This window comes from Nesoenas mayeri (assembly GCF_963082525.1).
Source record: "Nesoenas mayeri genome assembly, chromosome: 19".
Classification (NCBI taxonomy): domain Eukaryota; kingdom Metazoa; phylum Chordata; class Aves; order Columbiformes; family Columbidae; genus Nesoenas; species Nesoenas mayeri.
This window is the reverse complement of record NC_137568.1, coordinates 12216297-12238172: the sequence shown is the minus strand read 5'-3', so window position 1 is coordinate 12238172 and position 21876 is coordinate 12216297. Positions and strand designations below refer to the sequence as shown.

The following is a 21876-nucleotide window of genomic DNA, read 5'->3' as shown; positions in this document are numbered from 1 at the left end:
CTGTCTGTCCCTTTGGGGCTCAGTAAATTGCCTTAAAACGGTTCTGAGGTATCACTTGACCTCTTGGCCCAGGAGGATCCCCAGCGCTGACCATCCCCTGTGCTGGTTCCCTGGCAGATGGTGACACCGGAGGTGGGAGGTCACCGGTCAGGGACGCTGTTGGCAGAGCCTGTAGATGGTGCTTGGGAAGACTCAGGCCAGGCTGCGGGCCCGTGGCCGTGGCCCTGGGCAGCCCCACGAGCGGTGGCAGCAAGGGCTCTGCTGAGCTCACCAGCTCCGTCCCTCCGGGCTGTGTCACCGTGTCCCCAGGTGCCGCATGGCCCCAGGGCAGCAGTGCTGAAATGGACCCGTACAGCTCCTGTGCCCAGCTGCAGTGCGATGGGATGGGGTGGGAGAGTTACACGTGGGGGTAGGATTGGTTCTGGCTGGTTATAAGGAGTAAATAGTGGTTTTCCTGCTTGTATCTTGGATGCTAAAAGCAATTTATCTGGCAAGTTTGCTCTGTGGCAGCTGTGTAACAAGTGGGAGTTTGTACCGCGGCAGGAGCAGCGTAGCCCTGTGCATGGTCCCGCTGCCTGGGGGGGTCTGGCCAAGTGCCCTGGTGTCACCCCTGTGCTCGGATGTGCCCTCTGGAGCGATGGCTTCCAGGAGTTGCGCTTGGAGCCCAGCCCGGCTCCTCGAGGGACGAGCAAAACACCCCACGAGCAGCTCCTGCGAGCACGGGGGTGTCACCGTCCCCAGCAGCGCCAGCCTGGCGGAGGCAGCCGCAGGGAGCTGGGGGAAAAACAACCAAAAAATCAATGCATATGATGGTGTTGCATAAATCGGGAAAAGATGCGGTGTAATGTCAGAGGAGGAGAGAGCCCGGCGGGAACGGCCGTGGTCGGGGGAACTGCGCAGAGATTCCTGCCCTGCAGGGACAGATCGGCCCCCAGCGCCGCTGCTCGGGGAGCACACACTGAGAGCACCCGCTGTCTTTCTTCACTCTTTATTGTGTAAAAATAAAGTCAACAATTCATGTAATCTCGGCAATAAAATGGAAAAAGCATGAGTATCAGTAGAAACAGTGCATTTTCAGAACTGCCGATGCGGACGGGATGCGTAGTACATTGTAACCCATTCAAAACCCAGAGGAGACAGAGAGCAGGTAATAGGAAAAATGTACAGCTTTGGTTAGCAAAATAATGACAAATTAAGATACATTTATTCTCTCCCCTACTATACACTATATACATTGTGTTGACATCACTTTTTTTCTTTTTGGCAAATCCGACGCACCTGGGACCGTAGGTGAAACCTTTCCAGTGGTTTTGTTCTTCTCAGCGGGTTGTGCTTGTCACTTTGCTGATGCGAACAGGTTCTTCGGAGGAACGTAAATTAGCCCACCAGGTTTTGTTTTGTTTTAAAAAGAGCACAGTTTAAAATACGCTGCCCTGAGCCACAGTTTGTGGGAGGTGTCTCGACCAGGGGTGTGTGTCCGGGCCGGCTCTGCGCTCCTGCCCGGGCCCCGCGGCCCCCGCCGGCCCCTCCGCTGCGTCTCTGCCGCATCTTTGGAGTTGGGCGGGAGGCTCCGGAGCCCCGTGCGAATTCTCTGCCGTCCCCATGGGCGCCCAGAGCAGCCCCGGGGGACAGGGGGCTGGCAGGCGGTGTCTGCGATCTGTAGTACAAACCAGGAGTTTAGAAAAGGAACCCATACAAAATGCATCTATTATTTCAAAATACGCTTCTTTATCTTTTTTTTTCCTGCAGAATCATAAAGTACTTTTTTTTTTTTTTTCTTCTCAGGGAGCACAGCTTAATTCTATTTTTTTAATCTTCATAAAAATACCTTTTTTTTTTTTTTTAATGGTAATAAACTTCCCTTTACAGTAAGAGAAACAACATAGTGTATTATCAAAAGCAGAAAGGCTTCAGACTTTCCAGTGGTAGCTAAACTTCCAGGGGGTGGTAAAGGCTATTGTTTTTCACCAGCTACGGCGCGGAGGAGGCCTCGGGGGCTGCAGCGGCGGGGCTGGGGGGATGTACCTGAGTGCGGCAGGTCGGGGGTCCCGCCCGGCGCCCGCCGCAGCCCGGGCTATGGCTGTGGTGCTGGGAATGGGCAGCGGGGTCCCTTACCCCGGGGAGAGGAGAGGGGGGTCACCCCTCCCCAAAGCCCTGGGTGCTGCTGCACCCCCGGCTCCCGGGAGGGGGACACTGCAACCCGGCTCTGGGGACACCACCCTCCTGGGGGGTTCAGGCTGCAGGGAGAGGAGCCCCGGGGGGGCTCTGGTCCGGGTCCCGCAGCCCTTGCGGGCGCCGGTGCCCGGGGACAGCAGAGGTGGCGAAGCGGGGGGGCAGGATGGGGCGCAGCCGCGCCAGGCCAAGGCACGCAGGCGTTGAAGGACGTTGGCAAGACAGAAACCGGAGGGTCGCGGGGCTGCGGAGACGGGTGGTCCCACTGCTGGGGTATCCCCGCTCCTCGAGACGAGACGGGTGGCTTCGTTCACCGTTAGTTTTGCGCAAAAAAAAGGAGAAGGGGGGGAAAAAAAAAAAAAAAAAGGAAAAAACCCAATGAGGAGGTTTCTCTGGCTTGTCCGTGGCTCTAGTTGAGCTGGCGACAGGCCTCGAAAGTCCATTTGGTGGCCCCGCCGTAGATGTCGATGTTGGCCTCTGCCCAGGCGATGACGTTTCCCGAGAGCGCCTTGGCGCTGCAGGTGGCCAGGCTGTACACCTCCCCGGGGCTCAGCTTCCTGTCCCACACGTTGAAGTGCGCCAGCTCCCCCACGAAGGCCTGCGTGGCGTCGAACCCGCCGCCCAGCGTGTCCTGCGGAGGAGCCGCGCAGAATGGCAGATGTCACAGGGGACGTGCAGCTGGGCTGCTCCATCCCCCCCCGGGAGCACCCGGCCCCATCCATCCCCCAGGTGCACCCAGCAGAGCGGGGACAGCCCCCAGCTCTTACCTGCTCCTGGCCCAGGACCAGGACCCCCTGGGGCTTGATGGGGTGGTAAGGCGCCAGGTTCTCGCCGTTGCCGGTCTGCGTGCCGTCCTGGTAGGCTTCCCACACACCATCCCGTGTGGTCCAGGTGACACAGATGTGGTGCCACTTGCCGTCATTGATGACAAAGGGCAGTTTGGCCACCTGGAGGTGGTGGGGTCAGGGTGGTGGGCATGGGGGTCCCCCCCGAGTCGGTCCCCCCACCCAGCACCCTCCCTGCTCCCCAGGGCTGTACCTTGTCGTTGATGAGGATCTCCATGGGGTTGTTGCCCCACTCAATGAGCACCAGCTCATTAGCCTGCCCGGGCACGGCATAGGAAAAGGGGGTGCCCATGCCAGGGGAGGCGTTGGACTTGATCCACATGCAGATGGTGAAGGCGTACATCTCGGGCAGGCTCTTCTTCACCTTGGCGTACATGTAGTTGGTGCGCAGCGGGAAGGTGAGCTGGAACCTGTCCGGGGGCCGGTTGTCCTTCTGGCCTGCGGGACGGAGGTGCAGTGGGGTCCAGCTGGACCCCCTATCTGCCGCTTTGGGGGTTCTCTGTCTCCCCACCTCCCCCGTTATGTAACGGGCCTTGAGACAGCAGCGAGGAGCAAATCCCTCCGGCACCGCACGGCTCCCTAATCTCCGGCGCGCAACAGCGCCCGGAGCATCCCCGGCTCCTACCGCGGGCACCGGCTGCTAAAGCCGGGACACTGGGACCGCTCCAGGGCTGGGAAATGGGACGGGCTCGGCAGAGCCGCCCGCGGCCACCGGGACGGATCGGCTCAGCATCCCCCCGGCAGCGCTCGGTCCCTGGCGAGCGGGCACAGGCGGCGGGGGGGACCGGGACCGCGGCTGGCGGGGTGTCCCGCGGGGCTGGGGAGCGGCCGGTACCTTTCTCCAGGTCGCTGATGCGCTGGTGCAGCGATGTGAGGGTGCTCTCGATCTTGCCGCGCTCCTCGGACTCGTTCTTGGGGTTGAACTTTCCCTCCTCCAGGCTGTTCACCCGGGACAGCACCTGCTTCTCCAGGTCGTCGATTTTGTTCTGCAGGATGTCCTTCAGGTTGTTGGTCTGGCTGGAGGAGTTCATCCTGCTGAACTGCTGCAAGGGGCGAGCACAGGAGCGGGCTGTTACCAGCGCGCCCCGCTCCGCTCCGGGCAGCGGCTCCCGGCGCGGCTCCCGGCGCGGCTCCCGGCGCGGCTCCCGGCGCGGCTCCCGGCGCGGCTCCCGGCGCGGCTCCCGGCGCGGCGGGAGCGCTCTGCCCCGCGGGCGGGACGCAGCGCGTACCTCCAGGTTCTCCAGTCTGGTCTTCAGGGACTGCAGCGTCTGTCCGAGCTGGCTGAGGGTCTCGGCCGCGGGTGTCCGCGACAGGTCCCCCATGGTGTTCTTGGAGAACCCCCCCTTCCTGCCGGCCCCGCCGCCCTTGGGCTCGCCGGGCAGCCCCTCCAGCACGCTCTGGCTCTCGCACCGGCCCAGCTTGGCCGTCAGCTCCCGGATGGTCTCCTTCTGGTTCATGATGGTTTCCTTTTGCTGCAGCACCGTCTCCCGCAGCTGCAGCACCGTGCTCTTCAGCTCCTCGGCGGAGCCCGTCCCCGGCGCGGTGGCAGCGCACATGTCCCCGTCCAGCGGCACCGAGGTGCAGATGAAGCGCGTCTGCCCGAAGCCCTGCCCGCGGCCGCGCAGGCAGAGCAGCGGCAGCAGGCTGAGGAGGAGGAGGCTGCCGGGGGGCCCGGCCATGGCTGCGCTGCCGGGCTGAGGCCGCTCCGCTCCGCCGGGCCCACTGCGGCACGCGGCCCCTCTTATAGCGCCCGGGCGGGGCCGCGCGCCCTGACGTCACGGCGCGTGGAATCCCGGCCGCGAGACGGGGGGAGCGCTCCCGGGGCGGGGGGAGCGTGAGTGAGTGAGTGAGTGAGTGAGTGAGTGTGTGTGTGTGTGTGTGTGTGTGTGTGTGTGTCAATGCGTGTGCGTGAGTGGGTGGGAATGTGTGTGTGAATGGGTGTGAGTGGATGTAAATGTGGGTGTACGGGCGGGAATGCGTGTGAGTGGGTGGGAATGCGCGTGAGTGGGTGTACGGGTGTGAACGCGTGTGAGTGGGTGTGAATCTGTGCGTGCGTGTGCCCGGGTGTGTGCGGGGGGGCGTGGGAGTGCGCGGCCGCGGCGCGTGTGTGTGAGAAGCGATCGTGCAGTGGGGAAGGGTGTGCGGAGGGAGCTACAGCCGGGGGGGCAGGTGCAGGGGCTGCGTGCGAGGGTCCCGATGTGTGCGCGTGTGCGCGCAGCGCCGTGCATGGAAGGATGCCTCCCCACTCCCCCCGCGCTCTCCGTGGGTCCGTGGGGACACGTGTGCCGTTCGGGGCCGCTCCGCAGCGGCGGGGGCTGCCGGTAGCAGCCGGAGGAGCCCCCGGGCTGGCCGTGCCCCGGCGGGGGGGCGGGCTCGCTGCCGTTTGCTCGCACCGCCCAGGGCTGTTCCCGGCAGGTCGGCAGAGTGGTTCCTGCTCCCCCCGGGCATCCCCGGGCCGGCACCCGCGCCCCGGGCCGCTCCGTGGGGAGGACGGGCGGCCGTGGGGCAGCGCGATGCCCTCAGCCCCAGCAGGTCGCCGGCAGTCGGTGCGGGGCTGCCGGCCGGGGGGGGCCCTGGAGCACGGGGGGGCCCAGCGAGCCCTGCGTGTCCTCAGGAATAACGTGCAGCAAGCGATGGTGGTGCACAGCCCTGCTGCGGGAGCGGGAGAGCGACTGCTGCTATTCTTCTTCCTTTTTAATCAAGAAAAAAAATCTCCAGGTAATATTTGGATCTGTCTTAGGTGGAAATAGTTCACGGCCATCAGAACTGCGGCTTCTCGTCCTCAGCACTTCAGCCAAGGCTGATTCCTCTTCAGTCCTGGGGAGGCGAGTGTGGCTTCTCCCCGCACTCGTTCCTCGGAGCCTTCCTGTGCATTGTCCCCCGAGCCCCAGCAGGACTGTCCAGCGCTGCAGCCCCAGCTCCCCGCAGCTCTCCCACCTCATGGTTTCATCCTCACCCTGTCTCCGTGCTGTTGTGTGTTAGGGAAGAGCTAAGCTGCTGAGAGGTTTAGCTTGCGGACTGCTCGGGTAAATGTGCTTCTGGTAGTACCACAGGTGAATTTGCTCCTCTCGGCTCGGTTCGCCGCCTGCTCCATCCAAGCTGCACTGCAGCAGCCCATATGGCTGGAGTATTTACATAATGCCAAGTTATCCTGTGCAATATGAAGCAATTAATTTTGATTAGTGAAGTGGGTCAGTAAAATACAAAAGCTTTCAAGCTCTGGGTCTGCAAAAGATGAAGTGCTGCGACCCCAGGGTCCCTCCCCTCCGATGTCCCTGTGCCGCAGGGCTGCCGAGCTCTCTGCGGGAGCTGGAACACACCGAGCTGCTCCCAGCAAGACCTGTGGCTGTGTGACTCAGTCTGATGCCTTTGCTCTTGCAGGTGTTCAGCCCCAAGAGCTATGACACACGACCTTGGCATAGAGTGTTTCCCTCTCAGAGGCATTGCAGCCCCTTTCCTCATCCAGCAGTGCGGTGACAGGTAAAACAGCATTTCACGGCCAAGCCCGGGGGCCTGGGGTTGTCACTGTGCACAGCAGAAAAAGGCTGGTGAACCCCCGGTTCCCTGCCGCGCTGGGTCTGGCCTTTGCTGCTCAGCTCAGGGGAGCCAGGGCAGTGCTGGGATTAGCATGGCCAGAGGTACGGAGGTATGCCAGGGCTTCTGTAGCACCTTCCCTGGGAGCCTGTAGTGCTTCTGTTGCTGTTTCCCATCACACCTGTCCCGGTGCTTGTGGGGACTGCAGAGACTCTATTTTTTGCTGCTGCCCCTGTCTCCGCACAGCAGCTCGGAAGCCCCGGACCCGTGAGGAGCTCAGCTCTGCTCTCGGGTGCTCTGCTGCAGGAGACTCTGGGGAAAAATCGGCATTTCCACAAGGTTCTTCGCCTCTGGCTTTACCACCCTTGCTACTTGTCTTCCTGTTTGTTCTCAGTGCTGTGCACCATTTCAGTGCAGCAGGAACGGAGCAGAGAGGAGCTGAAGAGGGGGACGGGCGGGAGGTGTTCCACTGGGCACACCCGGCTCCCTTCTGCGCTCGTTTACTTTTGGTGTTGGTTTTGTTTGGGTTTGTATCTTTTGAGAAAAAGGTTTGCTCTGGGAAAGACTGAAAAGACTGCAGGTCTGATTCTGCCACAGGCAGGGATGCAAACCAAAAATAATGTTACTGCAGGCAAGACAATTACACCAGAGTGAAACTGGTCTGAGAGGCAGCTGGATCAGTCCCCGCTTCTGGTAACATCTGCATGGTGTTGACAAAGCTGTTCATGTCACTGAACCAATTTAACCAGGAATCTTTTGTCACCCACAGAACATTATGTTGAGATGAGACCAAAGTGACAGGTTCAATAAAATAAACACTCCGATACTATGGTGATGGAGACCGTATAAATACCTGGATAGGAAGAAACAACAAAGCTGCACTACAATAGATAAGCACAATAACCCCCTTGTCTCCTAATGCAAAGAAAGAACTGGAAAATGTGATCAAGATTTCATCTTTCCCAGAATCACTGAATCATGCAGTAGGATCCGTTATTGCTTTTGCAGATTTAGGAGCTGTTTGGGTATAATGGAATAATGGAGTCCCGATTATTTTTAACTCTTCTCTTGCCTCTTCCAAAGCGCCCTCTGTAAATCAGAGAGCTGGCGGTGATTTATGGCTCTGTAGCTGAAAAGAGCTGAGCACAGCTATCAAGGACCCTTGGAGATGATTTAGTTCTGAACAGGAGCCAGCAGGCACATTTGTGTTCGTGATGGATGAGCCGCATTCGGACAGTCCCGGTGCCCCCGGAGCCCGCAGCCCGGCTCCCCCTGCCCTCTGCCCGGGGTCCGGGCCCGAGCGGGGTGTGCAAACGTCCCATCTGTGCAAAGCCGACCTTAGCGCGAGAGCAGCGGAGTTACTAATGCATAAAGGACATTTTTTAAAGTGGACAAATCTCTTTAATCCCAGGAGCTGGAGCCCTGGGGAGCAGGGAGTGGAAGCTTTCTCTCCTGTTTGTGCAGCCTGCTGTACATAAAACATCTCCTGTGGGGTAATGCTGATTCCGCAGTTAAGTCTCCTCTGCCGAGTGGGAATAATATGATCCATTATGGGATGGAGACAGCTTTGCAATGGGAAATAGTAATGGGTAGATTTCACCGAGCGAGAAACCCAGCTCCTTTTGTTTGTGCGTCTATGTGGTGCGCGGCTGAGCTGCTGGCTGTGCCCGCCGCGCCTCGCAGGGCTCGGCCGCTCCAGCCCTGCCTGCACGGCCCCTTCCCCAGCGTGCTCAAAGCCAGACGCGACAGTGCGATGAGGCTCTTTTCATGGTTCATTTTCTTTTATTTTCAATATGGGGGCTTATTCTCGGGGGACTAGAGCAGGGACCGGTCCCTGGTCTCATAGGGCAGCGCTGCCTGTGCAGAGCCCGTGTCCAGAGCAGGACCCTCTGCAAACCCTTCTCCTTGTGCAGCCAGACAAGACGTACAAAGCCCGTACAAAGCCAGCAGCACTCTGAGCTGCGCCATGGTTAAGTTTGCAGAACAGTGCATATGCTAAATCTTGTATTTTTTTTTACACCTTCTAAAACCTACAGCTGTCATTAGAACAGCTTGAGCATGGTGTGTAGCTGGTACACACACAGTGTGTGAGGTGCAGTATTCCCTTCTGTAACAGACAAACACTTTGGACCGGAGTTCAGACATTTGCTGCATTTTGCTGCAGTCTTTCTTTGCAGATCTCTCCCTCTCTTCCTCTCCCTCTCTCTCTCATACACATTCAGTGTCTCCCTTCTTTCCTTCCCTTTCTTTCATTGTTCCCATCTCAAAAGTCGGTTTCCTTCTAAATTGCCTGACATTCACATCCAGCGAGAATGAGGAGTGTGTTCTTTGTACTAGTAGGTCTGTGATGCTATAGGGACACACATCCTTTCGTTACAAATAATTAATTTAGCTATATATTGCATAACATCCTAAAAAGCTTTCTAGGGCAATCTCATGCTAGCTGAATGCACAGTTCCTATCAATATTACATTACATTTGGGTACAACAGTTATGAAGTTTCATTAAAAATTTAATTTGTGGTGTAAAACTGCAGCATCCCCTTCAAAGTGTAGCAGAGAAAGCGTTTTGGCTGCTTGAGGACTGCTGTTGCATTAGCCGGAATGGCAGGAGCGCTGCGGGAGGGCTGGGTGCGCGGTGCCCCCCTGCCAGAGGGGTCGGCGGGTCTGGCTCCAGCGCGTCCTGCCGGGCCGGCTCTGGCTCCAGGGGGTCCTGCGGGCCCCTGCCAGCTGCGAGGTGCTGTTCTTTGGGTACGGAGCTGAGTGCTGAGCTGTGTCTGGTGAGCAGCCGCACGCCAGCGTGGTGAAGGCCGGACCCCGCTCCCCCTGCGTGCCGCTCCAGCCGCGGGCACCGAGCTGGTTTCTGCTCGGAGGGAACTTCTGCACCGCGAAAACGTGAGATCCGAGACAGGACAGGATCCATTCTGCATGGTGTGCAGGCGCCTGGGGAGGCAGCGCGTCCCTGGGGAGAGGATGCTCATGCTTTTGCAGAGCTCTCAGACATCCTTCACCAGTGTCTGGTGCTGGTACCAATTAAAAACCTCCTTCCCGACAGAGAAGTTGTCCTGGGAAACGGGAGGGGGAATAGGGCCCGGTATCATGTTTTGTTAATGAAGTTTTGTTGTGACGCTTCAGCAGCAGAATTGAATGGAGGCAGGTTTAAAACATCCCACATCCGCCTCTCAGTTTCCGAATTGATTTGTACAGTAATTTCCACCCCTTTCTGTGCACACACACATCAGAACCAACAGCTTTTCCTTCCAGACCATCCCTCAAGTCACTTTGCAGCTTCCTGGGGCTCTGCCTGCCCCGGGTGCCGTGGGAGCGCCGCGCTGCCGTGTGCTCCGCAGAGCGGCCCCCCGAGCACCCGCAGCCGGCAAACCGGCACGCTCGCTGTCGTAAACCCCACATTTGTATTTTCTGTCCCCCTCCAGCAAAGGAGGGGAAACGTGCAGCCCGCGGGGGGTTCAGGAGTCAGCACCGTGCTGGTGTTTGCTGTAGCTCTTTGCAAAAGATTGCTTCCCCTCCCCCCGGAGAGGATAATAATGGGGAGTGGGTTCCTAAATCCCTTAAGCTGCTTTGATAGCTTCAATATTTATCTGTAATCCTGCTGGCGCTTCTGACTAGAGACAGCCCTGTGTCCCTGTTGCTCTGGGGCTTCTTCCCACCTTGCAGTGCTCCCTTTCCGAGCGGGAAAAGCAGGGCAGGAGGAGAGGGAAACATCAAAAGCAGCGACACCACTGGCGCCCTAGTTTCTTCCATGATTATGTATTATTTTGCACAGTCTCTTGCTCCCTTTCTCCCACACTCTCTGCTCTGTGATGTTAATGTCGGGGGGGCTGGGGATGCCTCTGTGCACCTCGGGGACGGAGCTGCAGGGGGGTGGAGGGATGGACGGCAGGATGGGTGTGCAGGGGATGGAGGGATGGCAGGAGCAGGGGGATGGATGGACAGCAGGACAGGTGTGCAGGGCGATGGATGGACAGGAGGACGGGTGTGCATAGGGGATGGATGGACAGGAGGACGGGTGTGCATAGGGGATGGATGGACAGCAGGACAGTTGTGCAGGGGGATGGATGGACAGCAGGACGGGTGTGCAGGGCGATGGATGGACAGCAGGACAGGTGTGCAGGGCGATGGATGGACAGCAGGACGGGTGTGCAGGGGGATGGATGGACAGCAGGACAATGTAGCTTTCCTTAGGGAAAAGGGGCTCTTATGGCACTGGAGATCCTTTGCTGGCAAGGATGCCACTAGGGCTGGCCACGTTATTGATTCCATTGCCAGATCTGAGGCTTAAGAAGCTGCAGACAGTGAATGTAGCCGGAATGCTGGAGAAGCTGCTTCCAGGCAGTAGGTGCAGCTGGAGCCTCTTGGCTGGAGCTGCAGACGTGAGGGGCAGCAGAGCCCCGGCGGCTCCCGGACCCTTCTGCCAGCACGGGGGTGCAGGGGAGCCCCAAAACGCCGTCTCTCTGCGAGGTGAAACCTGGACCTGCAAACCTCTGCGCTCCTCCACAGCGGAGCGGTGCACATCTATTCTTTGTTACAGCGTCTTGCACTGCTAGGGCTGCAATGCCATCCGCACTGGAGAGCAGCAGCGCTGCCCCGCTTTACTGGTGCATAATAACTGTGTTGTCAGCATGTGGTCCATGGGGCTGATTGCCTTACGCTGGTACTTCTTCAGGCTTTTCTGCATGGGAAATGCAAAATAAATTAAGCTGTGCATCAGAAAATGCTGCAGCGCTGCCAAGGACAGAGCTCTTGGCATGGCTCTGGAAGTGCAGTAAGCTGCCCAGGCTTGCCACATCCTCACTGTTCCATCAGGACTTTAATGGGCAGTCATTAGTGTGCTATAAATTCACACTTTATATTTATGTAGTGCTTATTTGACCATGTAGAAAAGGCTTTACGTTCCAGCTGTGTGGATGCTCCCCAGTGCAAGTGACAGAAAGAGAAGTTTGTGTGTGTGTTCATCTCACTTCCGTTCGTTAGAATCAGACTAGTCACACAATTCTCAGAAACCTGCTAGAATTTTGGCAGCTTTTTGTCAGCCATGAATCCCACCAAGACCTGGGAAACAGATGTTGACCACTGTGTCACTTTCTATCAGGAATTTGAGTTTGAAATATCCCAGGCATGGGGCAAAGATTTCGGCTGATGTATTTCATGGGAACCGTCAGAGCACAACTAGAGGAACGTTGGTTCCACGAGTGATTGCGTTTCCTAGGTTAGGAAGAGGCTTTTTGTACTCTTCCATTAAGGGTCTTTGGTTGGATCCAGGTCTCTGGTTGTTGCCTTTTATTGCCCATCACAAGACCAAACCGCAGCGGTTCTGGTTGGGCAGCGATCTCTGCATCACCGCGCCAGCGTTTCCAAAGGCAGCTCCGTGAAATAGCTTTCACATGCCCAAGCCCCAAAAGAAGGCAGTATGAGACATCCCAGTAAAATGCCGAATTTCTTCTCCTTAGCCAGTGCAGCTGCGGTTAATGGGGGTGCCGAGTCCTGCCTGCCCTCCGTGGGAAGGTAACTTGGCAAGAGAATTGCCAAAAGATGCGCCAGAAAACAGGACGTTTCGTCTGAATGCTCTGACAGGCTCGGGAGGAGCCAGCGGAGTCCACTGGCTTCTATTTCCAGTGTACCGGGGTGGTTTTGTCGCTGAGTCAGAGCTGATACTGGTCTATAACAGCTACAGAGCGTTTAAGGAAACATTGCTGCTCTTCATAATGAGGCAAGCAGTGAATATCTGCTGAGGCGACATCTATCGTGTTTTTAAACACACGTAGCCTGATAACCCAGCAAATTATCCTGATTGCGAAGAGACAAAGGGAGATAACGATAACAAATGAGCTTACACTTATGTAACGCCCTTCACTGAGATGGATAGCGCAGTGCTTTGAGAACTCTATTAACGGGTTCTACAAACTATCTAATCTATCGTATCCCCAAACGTACTGAGTGCAGCTTCACTCAGGCTTTATGAGAAAAACATTTCCATTAAGCAACCAATTTTCGTCAGGCTTCAGTGTGGTCATTTAAGTCTCTCCTGTGCAAGTAGAACACAGAAATCTTTACATTTGTCAGTGAACTGAAGCCACCTTTGGGGTGAAATGCAGCTGTTGCTTCACAGTCTAAATTACTTCTAACTTCTTTACTGCCTTGTATCCAAGAATGTCTAATACACCCATTAACTAAGCTCTACAGCTACTGATTTGTCAAGAAACGCTTTTATACTTCAGCAGTAGCAAAGAGAAAAGACAACTCCCACATTTTCTGGTTCGAACGGCTGCATCACCTCTTTCTCTCTCCTTTTCATTGCTCACAAAAAATTCCTCTGGTGGCAAAGCATTTCTGCTACTAAAAGGGCAAGGAGAGATTTTTGACCTAGTATTTGGTCTGGCCTTTTCAACATGAGAAGGGCAGAACAATTCCTGTCATATTCCTAGCGCAGCACTCCTGACTCAGACACAGCCTTGCAGCCCATGTTGGGGAGGGATGCGGAGCTGCATCCCCCTGGATGTGGGGCTGCATCCCTCTGGATGTGGGGCTGCATCTCTACAGATGTGGGGCTGCATCCCTGTGGATGTGTGTTCCCCTCCCTGGAAGCAAAATGAGTTGGAGGAAGCCTCAGCAGTGCTGTGGTGCTTTCCTTTGCTTCAGGTTTGATCCATGTTCTCTCAGTCTTCTCAAGCTCGCTCTGGTCCGGGCCGGGGAAAGCCTCAGCTCTGCTGTCCCTCCTGGCTGCTGCCTCAGTCCCTGTGCTGCGTGTAAACGGCTCGGAAAGCAGGAGCAGCAGCAGTAGCTCCTCACGAGGTGGTGTTCTGTACTCCAGCCCCTTTGACGCCCTGCTAGAGCCAAGCTGGCAGTTGGGCGCTCCAGCCGCGGCTCCTCGGTGCTTCCCCACCCCTGTGTGTCTGAAGGCAGCGAGTTCCGAAGAGTGTGGCAGTGCTGGGAACAGCCCCAGCCTTCCCTTGCTCACAGGGGGAGGTCACTGAGATTCTTACAAGAGGGAGAGTCAGTTTTGTGAACCATTTTTTACTGTATATCGGATTTGCCACGTAACACCCAACACCCCCTTCTCACCTGCCTCCCGGTCCCTTCCCGAGTTCCAGTTCCCGTTTCCAGCCTCAAGTCTTCAATTCACATTTACCGTAGGACACAAGCACGGAAGCCTACGTGCTGCACATGCATAAATAATAGAACTGAAATCATACTTAGTTAAAAATAGATATTCTTCCTAATAAATATTTTACCTACTCTCTTTAGGATATAAAGCTCCTGTGAGTGAAGTGTTAAAATGAACCTTGTTGTTTGCCCCTAAATGCTTAAAACTCTGGCCGTGGCCGGACAATAGCGCTGGGCAGAGGCTGCGTGCGGGGAAGGTCCGTGTTCCACGCGTGAGCGCAGACGGGCGCCTGCTCGGAGCTTGGAAAGGGCACCGACCTCCGCATCTGACCGCGGCCCGCTCGGTGACCCGCGAATTTCACCAATGAAAATTAAAGATAAAATCTCTCTTGATATTTATGAATAACGTACTTCTTCCCATACCTTCCTTTCTTCCTGCCCAAGAGTGGAATTAGAATTAGCTGGTTGAATAAGGCAAAACAAAGGACACTGAGAGAGAATGAGATAGGAGAATTTTTCATTAAACAGAGTGACAGGTGGAAAAATGTGTCCAAGTGTGTTTCTGGAAGATAATCCTCGGCATTTGAGGATTTACCTTTGCAGGGAGGTGCCAGAGCCTGGCCCAGGCTGCCCAGAGCGCATGTGCAGTCTCCTCTGAGACATTCAAACCCGCCTGGCTCGAGCTGTGTGATCTGTGCTGTGACCCTGCGTGCGCAGGGCTGGGCTGGGGGTCTGCACAGGTCCCTGCGACCCCAACCAGCCTGGGATGCTGTGACTTGGTGTTTTAGGACATCATTTAATGTGCCTTACGTGACCTGGTGTATCCACTGCCCAGAGTCCCTAGGAACAAGGGGTTTTCAGTGCCACTTTAATCAAGAATACGCTTGACAAACTGGGCTCAACTTACGTAGTCTCCATCACTGGAGGTCTTAAGAGCCTGTAGAAACACGAACTAAACATAAAAAAAAGATCAATGAGGACATTTTGAAAGCCCCCACAAGCCCGGCAGGAGCAGCACAGGCGCAGCCCACGTTCTGTGCCCCGGTGGCCTGGGATTGTCCTGGCCTAATGACATTGAGAGATACCCGGAGTAAAAGCTGCAGGATATTTCCTCTGCCATGAGAGACACCAGGACCTGACACGGGACTATGGAGTGAAATGACAGAAGCTCAGGTAATGGCATCACTTCTATCAACTAATTTTTATGGAGATATAAATGGAACATTATTTATGTTTCCCTTTGGTTCTTGCCCTATGGAGGCAGAAATAAGGCGAGTTGTTCTGGTTAAACCATATAGCTGCAAGTGATCAGAGAGTCCACGACCACCAGCCTGGAGATGTTCATTGTCAGAGAGCAGGTGCCATCAGGGCCAAGTGCTTGGCAATGCTATTTTTGAACAAATCAATTCATTTTGCTTTCCATCAAAACGTGCAATATTAGGAATTCAAATGGAGGCTGATCCCCGCTGACCTGCAGCGTGTGTCCTTTAGAAGAGGCCGTTTGCGAGGCTTATTCACAGACCTCATAAAATGCAGATAATTTTTTTTTTTCATTTGGTATTTACTGGCTCTGGTCAGTTCACAAACTCCCAGGCGCGGATTTGCTAAAACGAAATGTTACGCCCTTTTCATTATGCACTAAAATATAACATGTACTTAGCAGATAGATGCTGGGTGGCCATGCCCTCCGCCAGCTGTGTCCTTCAGAGGTATTTTCGCTGGCGGCCAGGCCGCGGGGCAGCACGTTCCGGCGGGGCAGCGCCGGCTCCGGCACACGCTCCATAAAGCCGCGCGGAGCCGGGATTAGCGCCCAGCGCTGCCCAGAGCCGGGCCCATCTGTGCGGCCGCGCTGGATTAGCTGCCCCAGGTGCTCCCGTGTAATTCCTCCAGGTGCGCTGGGATCGTTGCTCCCGTTTTGCGGAGCTGCCGTTGGTACGAGGGATTCATTAAAGGTTAGCAAAAACGCAGCCGCGAGTGCTTTCTGTGCCGCGGCAATTCATTTCAATAACAATCATGTAGTTATGATCAGCCATCAGCATAAAGCACCCGTGAAGCAATGAATCATTGCAGTCAGTAAATCAAAGCAGCCAAAGCAAACGTTGGCCACCCCAGAGCCTCCAAGAAACATTATTTTCCAATTTATTGTAGGGAAAGGTCTTTGCATTTAAAATATTCCACAAATGCAAACACACTGAAGGTATTAATGAAAATGAATATGGTTCTATAAAGCAAATTATACATGTATTCTTTGATTTCTGCTTTCAAATACAAACACGAATGCAGTTGGACTTCATTACTGCTACGAGTAAGCACTCCGAGGAACTTCATTAGGAGCAATATTTGATATTAATTAACCTTCAGTTTATTTCATAGCAAAGAAGATATATTGTTGAAATACTACCCCTGCATTTCCTTATACACGGAGCGAACGTGAATCAGACATAATTTTGCTGGTGTCCGTTGTCCGGTTTCACCACTTCCCTGCACTTTTCTCCGGTGCAAACGGTCACACGCTGGGGAAGGCGGCAGGGCCGGGACCGTCGCCGTGTCCGGTGTCCGGTGTCCGGTGTCCGCGCCGCCGCCGGGGAGCCAGGACGGGCCAGCGCGGCGCGCGGGGCAGGAGCCGCATGGCGGGTCCGTGTTTGTGATTCAGACGAAGAGCATCAGAACTGACTGTAGGGCTGGAAGGCGCGGGATGCGCCGCCAGCCTTGTGCTGCTCTGTGTGATGGGGACAGAAGTCAGGGTGGTTTTGTGTATTCATGTCTCCGCACCCTGAAGATAATCAATGAACTCGTCCCTTCACCGCTGCAGGAGGGAGAATTCCTGGGGGAATCGAGGCCCCGGTGGAGCGGCCCATGGGGCCACGCTGGCGGGGCTGCCGCTGCCGACATCTTGGGGCCGCACGTGGCAGGGGAAGGGCCAGGCGAGCGGGCAACCTTCACCCCGCTGCTGCCCGCGTTTGAGACCCGCGGCTCCCGGGGCGCTCCGGGGAGGCCCCCGGGGTCCAGGCCCGGGACAGGCCGCGCGGTAACCATGGCAACCGCGGCTGGCCCGCGGCGGCCCGGCTTGTCCCACGCGGCGGCCCGTAGCGCGGTGCATTGTGGGCCGGGGAAGATGGCCGCCTCCGTGCTGTGGTGGTGAGGGGACTCGGGCTCTCCGGCGCTGCGGGGCGAGTCTCCCGTTCTCCTCCCGCCTGCCGCCCGCTCCGCAGCTCGCCGAGCCGCTCTCGGCCCGCCCGTGTGCGAGGGAGCTGGGAGCCGCCATGGGCCGGGCGCGGCTCCCGCCGCAGCGAGGGCAGGGCCCGCGGGGCTGAGGCGCGAGTGAGGCCCGGGGCCCGGGCCTGGCGGCAGCTCGGCCCGCGGCGGGGCCGGGAGGCGCCGCCTTCCTCGCAGCCCGGCCGGGGCTGCTGCCTGCGGGCGGCGGCGGCGGAGGAGAGGCGCCAGCTGGAAGGGGGTGCCCGCCCCGGGCTCGTCTTGACCCGCGCCCCTGGGAGCGGAGCCGCCGCTGCCCTTGCCCCGTCCTCCCCCAGCCCGCGGCCGCCGCCCGGAGGGACCCTCGGCCCCCGCTGCCTGCGGGGCTGGAGATCGCTGCTCACTTGTTGCCTCGCACTGCCCCTCCGATGGAGTCTGAGATGCTGCAGTCGCCTCTTCTGGGGCTTGGGGAGGAGGATGAGTCCGACCTGACGGACTGGAATCTGCCTCTGGCCTTCATGAAGAAGAGGCACTGCGAGAAGATCGAGGGCTCCAAGTCTTTGGCTCAGAGCTGGAGGATGAAGGACCGGGTAAGCAGGATGGGCACAGGTGGCGAACAGGCAGAAGTGCTCGGGGGACTGCGGTGCTTCAGGCAGGCTCAGATGAAGCACTGCGTGTTTGATCTGATGGTCTAACTTGCCTTTAGTTTGTGTATCTGTTTTATGGTACTAGGGAAAGCAAACATGCAAATGGGTCAAAAGTACTAATTCCAGGCTCACGAGTAGCTCCCTAATTTGGGATCTTGAAGTGAAATTTGAGTGCTTGGTGCCTTTCAGGATAGACAGTACAAATAATGAAGTGTTCAAGAGCTCTCTGGATCATAGGTTAGTGATGCAAGCACAAAGGACAGTGCATGTAGTCATTGCAGTTATCTGGTGGTGGAGCGGCACGGAAGCTTTGTGGTTTTGAAGCTTGCCACCAGTCTGTTATGTGGCATATAAAATTAAGGCGTTCTTTGAGTGTGGGAAAACTGAGATGATGTGATTTTTTGGAGGCAGAAAATAGTAGATGAAGTACTTATTGTATTAAATCAAGGCACTTCTCTTGTGTTTGAATATATGTTGTGGTTAAACAAAGCCAGTGTGTCAAAGGAAGATCTCTGCTAGAGGATCCTGAATCCTGTGTTGTGTCTATGTCCCAACTTAAATATTTATAAGTAAACAAACAAATCACCTGAGAAATACCATGGATCACCAGCTCTGCTCGTTCTGTTCTTGACATCTGCTTCGCGTTCCAGGGAGTCCTTACGTCTCCAAGTTGTTTTGCCTGTAACTTTGTGTTTATGAGTATGTCTGAGGGTGATTTTGGGACCAAATTTCTCTTATGTTTATGGTCCTTCTTGCAATGCTATGGAATAAGTTGGGAACTGTTGTTGAAACTCCATGCTGTAATTTCTTTTCAGAGGTGTTATGGGCAGGCGGGAGGATGCTGTACCTGTGGCTAAATGTTCCAAGGGGGTGTGCACCTGAATGGTTCCAGTTCTCAGAAGTTCTGGGGAAGGCTGCAATCACAGAATCACAGAATGTTAGGGAATGGAAGGCACCTCAAAAAATCATCTAGTCCAGTCCCCCAGTCATGTGACTGAGCAGAATCATGTACTGAGAATTAGACTCGGCAGATCGTTAATGGATTGAATTGAGCTTTTTTGATGTAATTTATGTGAGCCCCAGAACACAAAGTTTTGTGGTGTGTCTTGTTGTCTTTAAAGGGTTTTGGCAAAGAAGGATTTTTCTCTAGTAGACTGTGGAGGTGTGATGAGCTTGCTTGTCTATTTTAGTGATCCCGCTGCCTTCCTGTTCCCTTAGTTCCTGATCTGCAAAGTTGGCTTTTTCTAAATTGGGTATGACATTGAGTTGATCAAGATAATCAATAGGTTGTGCAGCATAAGCACGAGTGAAGTGGCAGTGATCGCTGTTGTTGTATTTGGTGTGAAATGTTTCACACGCGTGTTCCAGCCAAAGAACATGATCTCGGTGAAGAAGAGAGCGGTGGTGATGGGGTTCTGACATCCTCAGCCCTGTGGAGCTGCAGTTTCTGCTCCTCAGCATCCCCTGTGTGCGGGGGAACAGGGTGGGACTGGCCGTGCGTGAGCTCAGCAAAACCGAGCCCCGAGCCCTTCTCCAACATCGCGAGTCATAGCGAGGGACACAGAGAAAATAAGAGCAAATCTAACAGTTTCTGTTTGGTCCTGTGACATTTTTCCCCCGTGAATCATGCAAAGGCAAAGGCAGTGGCAGATTTTGCCCTTGTTCATCATCTTGAGCAGTCCCAGGGAGTGATCTGAGCTTTACTATGGCTGTGGGAAATGATTCACTAAGGCTTGAGAATGGACTGACTCCCTTTTCCATCTTGTTTCATTGCTTTAAAAAGCCCAGAGTTTATATGAACTTGAAGGTTCTTTAGAAGGCAGAACTCTAATAAAAGGGAAGAATCAAATAAGAAAAGTAATGAGTGGTAAATCTAGAGAAAATAACTGAGCGTTCCCTTGCCCCCGCCCCCCCTTTCATCCAGAAGGGCTGCTCTGAAAACATTTAATCCTCCTTCTCCCGCTGCCGTGGACTACAGATGCCATCAAAGTGACACTGCTTTGATCTATTATTTATTTAAAGAATATTTTTAACACAGGAGGGCTGGAATTATGCTTTTTGTATTGAATTAAATCTCACAGCCTTAGTAGCAATCAAATCATGAAATTTGATTTAAATGAAATGATTTCAAATACACCAGGTTTTACTGACAAGTTGCTACTAAATTCAGAATATTTAAATTAAGATGTGCTGTATTTATATTGATTTCTAAAATAAGCAGAGAGCAACAAAGCTGGTTGTAACGGCTTAGCATTTTTTCCTGCTGCCTCCTAACTTGCTGAGTGAGAATTAAATGCTGTTTTTATGAGAGGAGGAATACACGATTAGGTTTCTATGGAAATGCAGATTAAAGCAGTGCCGCACACAGATGCGTGCCGTTCAGGCAGAGTTTCCCTGTGTGGCACAGGACTGAGCGCAGGGCAGCGGTGCCCGTGTGTGCGCATCGTGCCCTTGGCACTGGCTGTGTCAGCACAAGGAAGGTTTCTGCTCCATCTTGACTGGTTGGTTTCTGTTTCATCCTGGACTGTCAGCTCAGCTTGTCTTGGGACCCTCACAAGCCAGGAAGCAGCCTGGGCTCTCGGCTGGTTTGTGTGGGGCTGGACTCATGGAAAGAGCAGCTCTTCGCTGCGGTGCTGCAGCCCCGAGAACTGATAATAATGTCAATGTCTCCCTGAAATCCAGGTGAGCTCCAGGGCGGCTGGAGTGGCGGTGTCTGCCCAGGCGGCTCTGCCGTGGGCTGCCTGCTGCTTCATGAGCACCAGAACAAACCCAGCCCAGCTTCTCCCACCCGAATCCTGCTGGCAGTGGTGAGCACTGTCATCCATGGTAGAGATTTGGATCTGCTCATGCCCAGAACAAAGGTCCCTTTGGATAAAATGGTTGAGTGTTGACTGTGTAGAGTTGGGAACTTGTGCTGTATCCACCGCTGTTGACACAGGTTGTGGGACTAAGCAGAGGAGACTCTGACAGCTCTGAAGAGTACAACTAGGCACGGATTTTCAGAGAAAAACGTCTCAGCTTTACCCACCCGTAGGAAACACTGAAATCTTCAGCGTGGTCAGGCTCTCATCCTGTCAATGTTCTCACTTGCAGCTGTCATGTGGCTGTTGTTCGGTAGTTCCTGGTGGTGCGGTCCGTGTGTCTCGAACACGGCGGTTGCGTTGGCGCTGATCAGACCAGGCCGGTGGCAGGACAGTGCTGTGGGCAGTGAGTGTTGTGCTCTCGAGGGCATCAGCCTTTTTCTTGTATGCTTAATTAGCCCAGGTGGAGCGTTGGGATAACTCCTTTCGTTTAGTAATTTCTTAGACTGAGCGTATCCAGGATCTGATTTTTTGTAATATTGTGGTGAGGACCTTTTGCAAGATAATAAGTAATTATTTTGTGATGATTGAACGTAGGGAGTAAATGCACAACTGTATGTTTGTGGATTTGTGAATTTCTACTTCTGCCAGTTAGGTGGGAAAGAAAATTGTTTTTGTAGATCTAAAATTTTAATAGCTTAATATCCAGAAATGTCCGGGAGTCTAATTCCTTTAAATAACTTCCTGAGAGTGCTTCATTGTAATTACATTTGCAATATGAGTAATAAGTGATAGAAATGCAGTGTAATGTGTGGGAAAGGAGCTGACAACTTTGTCACGTGCAAAGATAATTTTAGAGTGGGGAGAGACTTCGCCATCAGCAATTGGAATGACAGAAGAGAGTGTATCTGCACTTCTCCATTCAGAAAAATGCAATGAGAGAATACTTGTTTATACGTAACGTGCTTCAGTTTTGTGTCTTGGAGACTGGTGTAGCTGCACTACCCAGCATATGGTATTTGGAGAGGAGTCAGGCAATTATTGCTACTTAAAATCAACATATATGTTATGGTAGCTAATTACCCTCCTGCCCACCCAGTGGTGACTGTTCTCGATCCACCCGGCCGTGTCCAGCGGTGACTGTTCTCCTGGCACAGCCTGGAGAGCACAGGGAGGCTGTTGACTGAACTTCAACTGCATTTCCAAGTCCATTTGATAAACCCAGGGTGTGTGTCCTGCTCTTCTGTTCTTCTCTGAAGAATGTACTGCAGATGCCTCTCTCAGTAAATTAGCTGATGAAACACTCAACAAATCCAGATGTGTGTTAATGCGTCCTTTCGTACAGAGCTGTGATGTGGCATGCAGTGGGTGGCAGATGGGCTCAGGGCCTCAAGAGTTCTCTTTCATCTCTTTGTCCCAGCGGTGCTACCAGTGACACCCTCACCAGGAGCCTTACTTCTGTGTTTCTATTTCTTTGCTTTTCTTGCTGTGTTGTGACGGGGTGATCTATGCAGCGGGACGGTGTTCTGTACCATATGGCTCTCAAACACAGCCAAACATTTTC

General features: G+C 54.6%; 2 protein-coding genes across 3 annotated transcripts in view; one reads left to right on the top strand and one right to left on the bottom strand.

The window, feature by feature from the left end:
- Window positions 1-1252: 1252 nt before the first annotated feature.
- NPTX1 (neuronal pentraxin 1) lies at window positions 1253-4696 on the bottom strand (the record flags this gene model as incomplete). Its single annotated transcript, XM_080356780.1, has 5 exons — window positions 1253-2803; window positions 2940-3119; window positions 3211-3455; window positions 3853-4060; window positions 4247-4696. 5 exons carry the CDS (start codon window positions 4694-4696, stop codon window positions 2582-2584), a joined length of 1305 nt encoding a protein of 434 aa, XP_080212906.1. The 3' UTR covers window positions 1253-2581.
- Window positions 4697-16828: 12132 nt separating this feature from the next.
- The window catches only part of RPTOR (regulatory associated protein of MTOR complex 1), an 86263-nt gene continuing 81215 nt past the window's right edge, over window positions 16829-21876 (top strand). For both annotated transcript variants that reach the window (XM_080356491.1, XM_080356492.1), the window contains exon 1: window positions 16829-17454. In XM_080356491.1, the coding sequence (XP_080212617.1) occupies window positions 17293-17454 (162 nt within the window). In that variant the 5' untranslated portion in view covers window positions 16829-17292. The remainder of the gene's footprint in view (window positions 17455-21876) is intronic.